The sequence below is a fragment of the Antrostomus carolinensis genome, unplaced genomic scaffold (genome assembly GCF_000700745.2).
Source record: "Antrostomus carolinensis isolate BGI_N321 unplaced genomic scaffold, ASM70074v2 scaffold21304, whole genome shotgun sequence".
In the NCBI taxonomy this organism is placed as follows: Eukaryota; Metazoa; Chordata; class Aves; order Caprimulgiformes; family Caprimulgidae; genus Antrostomus; species Antrostomus carolinensis.
In genome coordinates, this window is record NW_010310356.1 from 72498 (window position 1) to 78497 (window position 6000).

Here is a 6000-nt window from a genome sequence, read left to right on the forward strand (position 1 = left end):
TATTAACCTTGCTGTCTTATTTATCCCATCTTCTTTGATAAGCAAAGCCTCAGTGATCCAATGACAGTGGCTCTAAGATTGTTGGTTGTTGTCATTATTATCACTTGAAAATAAGTATTATATATTATTTAGGTTAATGTCTTCACTACAGATGGTGACATACTTTTAACTTTGACAAAATCAATCTATGAAACATGAAAGAAGAATAAACAGGGCAAGAGAGAAGGTCAGTGTATTAATTATAGAACTTTAAAAGTTCTGGGCCATGGTCAGACTATTACTGCAGAAATAACTGTGTCATACAAAAACTTACTGCCTCTGAAGCCAAGGCTGTTTGCTTATACAGATCAGCAGATGGAAAGGATTGGCATAGATCCTGTTTACAATAAGGGCAAAGTGTGCAAGAAAAAGAAGTCTTATCATTGTTCTCTAAAAGAAGGTCAGCAAACCATTAAGATACCCAAGCAGATTTGGGATGTGTAATAACATCTCTGCTCAGTTAACAAAAAACCAAAACCAAACAAAAGTGAGCTGATGGAAAGTAGTCTGCATGGCCTGTGACACACAGAGTGTTCTGTAGGTTGAGTCTGTGTTTGGGTCACAGATTATGAACCAAAGAATATAAACAGCAACAGTGGCTTAGCAGACTGGAGGGTAGCAGCGCTTACTTGCATATATGTGCCTGTTGGTAAGACAATACAGATGCTAGAGATTGCCTGGCACATGGGATTCAACAGCAATGCAGATCTCTTTGTTCATTTATTATCAGTGTTTCACCCTGTTTTAATATATGCAAATATTCTCCCGGCTCTTTTTTTTTTTTTTTTTTTTTTTTGTGCAAAATGCTAACCTAGCTGAAATCTAATTTTGTTGGAGAAGGGTTTGGCTGAACTTGTTTAAATTAAAATCACCCCATTTACCAGCTGTAGAGTCTGCAGCTTTGGTCCCAGAGAAGACCAGCTGATGGTGGTCTTTGAGAGCATTCTGTTTTCAGGTTGTTTAATGAGCAACACCATTTTTCTTCTGACATCCTATAGAGAGTGACTCACAGGACAGTGTGTACTGCTACAGTGATCCAGGACCAAGCCCCAGTCTGCAGTTATCCCCATGTCAAATCTGAGTGGCTCCATCCAGCTACTTTGGATTTAGACTGGTAAAAAAGAGATCAAAAAGCAGCTGCTTAATTTCTACATTTCCTGACTTTTCAGGACATTTACAAATTGTAACTTTTCTATTACTATAAAATATGGTTTTATATTTAATACTCAGCTATAAATGCTGAAGAATGCCAGACCACAAATCTGAACCCAGCATTAGTCTGCCAAAAGGCACAGTGGAACAACATGTTTATGCAAATGTTGCAGTAACTGATAAATCCACATCACTTAAAAACATCCAGAATTATTACACATGGCATCTTCAAATGTGTCCTTTGCTAAATGTTCTTGAGATATTGACTCATGTAGGTGAATTTCATGTACCAGGCCTGAGTCTCCCTCTTTTTTTTTTAGACATCTGTTTGTGAGAGTAGTCACAGGGTACTGCTGGCCTTGTTTGGGTCTGGAATAGCTGTGCCTCCCTCGTACCTGATGTGAAAGGCACAAGACATTAGAGAAGCAGACACAGGTAGCATCAAAAGACATTGACACATTATAGCAGGTAGCCTTTAACAGCGTGTCTGTGACAAGGCCTAGGACCACTGCAACAGGATCACTGGGAATTGGGTAAGTGTGTAGCCAGGTCCCAGGCTCTGAGCAGCTTTGCTTTGCATAGTATCCATCTGCGTTTGTCCTTGAGTTTGGCGGAGAAAAATGCTCAGGTTTAACACTTTAGCAGTTTTCACGAAAAAAAATGGAAAGCTCTTGATGAGTAAATCTGCCAAGAGCTGAAAACCTGTCATAGGCTTTTGTCCAGTAGAACTTTTCGAGGGGTTTTTTTGTTTGTTTTGTTTTGGTTCGGTTTGGTTTTTTTTTATCTTCTGCCCTATTTCTCTTCTGCCTCTTCTTCTCTATTCTAAACAGAATGACTGCGTCCTTATACACATGTGATAGCGCAAACCCATCTGACTGCATCATCCTATTTATTTAATAGGAAAAGGAGGGAAATGGTTCTTTGGCACTGGTGGTCATTTCAGGACCATCAGGACATTGTCACAGCAAACTGGATAAATAAATATTGCAAGTGTGTTGTGTTTCTATGTACAATCCTTCAATTTCTTGCTTCAGTATAGCTGTCTTAACACATGCAGCATTCACTTCTCAGACTATTATTAGGCTTGATTTTAAAAGTGCAGCAAGAGAACTGTGTGGTGCCATATGGATCACAGTGTGTTTGCCTATTCCACCTTGAAAATCAGTGTTCCATTTTTTGTGCCTGTTAGCAGAATGCATGCAAACAATAATGAGAAAGTTACTAATGGCTTTTAATGCTACGTCAGTAATGTATGGATAGATGCCATACTGTGGCATAAACCATCTTGAGTGGAATTCCATCACATCAGAAAAAAACACAATTGCAACTACTAGAGCAGAGCAAGAAAGTGTAGAACACATATAAAAAGATTGCTAAATGGAAACAGCAACCTTTGCCATCTGAGGCTTGGTGATCACTGCATGAGCTGCTAACAGGGTGGGTAAAACAGCTTGCCAGTACTGAGTGATACCAATGCTGCGTGTTTCCGTGGTTGTCAGTCAAAGCACTGCCTGCAATGATGTGATGTCTTGTTAGCAAAATGCTTTAAATGCTACCCTAAAGGGAGGGCAATTTTAGCAAGTCTTTTCTTTTTCAAAGTATCATCTGCCAAGTCCAGTCATTTTTATAAGGTGCAGGAGAGTAGCCAAGAAAGCCAAGAAAACTTAAAAAAAGAGTATATGTATGTATGTATGTACATATAAATTGTAGGGGGAAGGATGCTTAAGAAGTGTATTCATCAAATATGGCAAGCAGAGTGAATGTGGTGAAAAGTTTGTAATTTTGCTGCATGCTGAAGATATTAGTTGGTATTTAAACAGGACAAAACTGTAATGTCATCACTGCCTTAGAAAAAGGTGCTGACAGCCTGCATAAGCAAACGTTTATCTCTCCCATCAGATCTCAAGCCAATGTGTTAGCAGGGGACTGCTGCAGGAGCTCGCTGGGACTGCGGGAAGGCACTGGTGTGCTGCCTGCGTGTGAAACATAACCCCCGCGTGCAGAAGGAATGTGCCTTAAATAATCCTTTCTTAAACAGTGCATTTCCTTCTGAATCAAACGCCCTGTCAGAGAAGTCAGTTGTCAGAAGGAGGGGTCTGAGGAAAGGGTCTCGGCCAGATTCCCTCTGCCTGCTGGTTGACCTCAGGTTTACGTGATTTTGACCTTTTGGATACCTCCTTTTGGATGTGAGCTGTTTGGTAGCTCCTCTCTAATAACACCAGACCTAGAAAATAACCAGATGGGCCTCCTCAGGGGCCTCCCTGATACCCTGCCCAGAGGCCCGGGGCCCCATTTCAGCTTCAGTCCCTGCCTGAGCTGTGTTGGAAGAGACCTCGTCTCCAGCTCCATCACAGCTGTGGGTCCTCTTGTTCTGAACCTGAGCCGTATGTTGCCTTTCTAGTTTGACTTTGGCCCCATGTCATCCCCATGAACTTGCCCAGTGATCTGGTTGAACCTGGCTGCCCCTGGGCCTGCCCCGCTGCCTGGCTGGGGTGGTGGGACAAGCCCTGGCTGGAGAAGCCCTGCCCTGCCACCCCCCGGAGGACCTCACCAGCAGTCCCCATCCTTCTGCGCCCCGGCATTGGGGCTCATCTGTGTAAAACAAACCAAAAAACTAGAGCCCTAAAAGACACAGCTCACTTCTCATTTACCACTTCCTTCCTCATTATCAACCCCTGGTGTTGGTGGGGGAATGGCCACCATCCATGTGAGGAATGACACAGGGACAGATGCTGTGATGGTCACCCTTTCCTCATTAAACGCATCTGCTTTTGTTCTGATTGCTTCCAGTGGGGTTATCGATCCATAATGCAACATACTGTCAGCTGACAAAGCAGTGTTCCCAGATATTTATAGGGAAAGTGTTGATTTTATTGCTGCATTGTAATTGCCATTACAAGGAATTTCTGCTCTTCCAAATGAAATGTAGTTTTCAACACAGTACCAGAAATGGCATGACATTCCTAGGTGTGCGTGCTTATGTGCTCCTCAGGGCAACGTGTGTGCTGGCTTACCTAGGGAAAGTCTCCTTATGTCCTACTTAAAAAGCCATGTCACAGTCTTACTAAAGAGTTTATCGCTCTGAATAAAAGGCAAAAAAATTTTCTAGTTTCAGAATATACAGTTTTCCTGCCATTAGCAACATTTCAGTGCTCTTTTTAGATCTTCTGCAAGATATTTTGATTCAAATGTTATATTTTATTCTTATTTTGCAAACTTTCTTGCAACCCATTTACAGATCCAATAGATAAAATAACTTTCCATCAGTGATACTGAAAATGAAGGGGAGTTTTTCTCTTGCTGGAATGGAGCAGAGCGTAGCTCATACAAACTCTTCTGATTCCCCTATTAATCTCACCAACCTATTTCTATCCCAACAGGTGTAGTTCGCCAGGTGAGGCCTATTGTTGGACCTTTCCATGCCATCCTGAAACTGGAGATGAACTACGTCATGGGTGGAGTGGTATCTCATCGTAACATTGTCAATGTTCACATCTTTGTCTCTGAGTACTGGTTCTGAGAGAGCGTTTAAAATCCCAGACAAGCAAGCTGCTCCAACTTAAATCATTACCACAAACTATTATGTCATATTTGTTTGTAAAACCCAATAGTGGGGTTTTTTTTGTTTTATTTTTAAATATTTGGTTTATAGTTTAAGACAAATAACAAGCTATAATGTTGATTAGACATAGGGTGGAGCAAATCAAGTGAGCCTGATGTAGTAGTTGTCTGTATAAATAAGTAGTGTGTGAAAGTGCTCAGCTGCCTAGTGAAATTCAAAACTTTTCTAAATGTTTAGGCAGATCTTAACTATTGCTCCTTGGCCGGATAACCAGAGCGACTGAGGATGTGGGACAAAACAGATGGCAGAGTTCATTGGGATGAATATATGGTATCTTTGGGTGGAAGAAGTTTAGTAAGGATTAGTAATTTCACCTCAATACCTTGAAGGAGTCAGATTGTCAGAAAGTGCCAGATATTCATGTTTGGGCCTCAGTAGGATTATTCTGAATAGGCACCCAGAATTGCTAATCATTTCTGAAAAGTTTAGCCTTTTAGATATTTAAAAAGCACCATTCAGCTACGGCTACAAGAGGAAGTGCAAAAGGAATTAGAAATAGTAAGAGAATGAATATTAAGAAAATACTCTTTTTTTTGTACTTATTGTTTGATTGTAAGATTATGTTTGATTCTCATTAAACAAATACCTCTCATTTAAATTAAACACTTACAAGGATAAGGCATATTGCTTAATTTCCAGTCTCAACTGTACTGAGCAATATACATGGGACACTCAGACCTGTATCTCCTGTCTATAATATTCTAGAGTAAAGCTCCATACCTTTTAAAAATTGGTAATAAAATCAGCATGTTAAACTGTACACTTCCTATGCACCAAACCAAGGCATATGTAATAATATAATGAAACTCTCACAAATAAATGAATGTTTAATGTATTTTCTGGGCATCAAAGTAACGTATCTTTTTTCATTATAGAACAGAAAATAAATAGCTCCATGTTTCAGTTTCGTATGTTTGTTAAGATATGAGGAAATAAAGAAAGTCAAATGAGAAATACTGAGATGTATGCTATGGTTTCTGCTTACCAGAAAAAATGTATAATAAACAAAAATGTATATCCTGTAAGCAAATTAATTATATGTATATACTACACATTCCCCACTCAAAACAGTCTGCTATTTCATCGGTCATTATTGGCGCTAGGCATTTGTCTCTTCTTTTTATACAAAAGCCCCTGAAGCTTAAGGGTATCATATAGTCATAGAATGGTTTGGGTTAGAAGGGACC

General features: G+C 40.1%; 1 protein-coding gene across 1 annotated transcript in view; it reads left to right on the forward strand.

The window, feature by feature from the left end:
- Positions 1 to 5734, forward strand: part of FBLN1 (fibulin 1) — a 75040-nt gene extending 69306 nt beyond the window's left edge. Inside the window, exon 17 of the mRNA XM_010166406.1 lies at positions 4572 to 5734. Within this exon, the coding sequence (XP_010164708.1) occupies positions 4572 to 4711 (140 nt within the window). The 3' untranslated portion in view covers positions 4712 to 5734. The remainder of the gene's footprint in view (positions 1 to 4571) is intronic.
- The last annotated feature ends 266 nt before the right edge of the window (positions 5735 to 6000 follow it).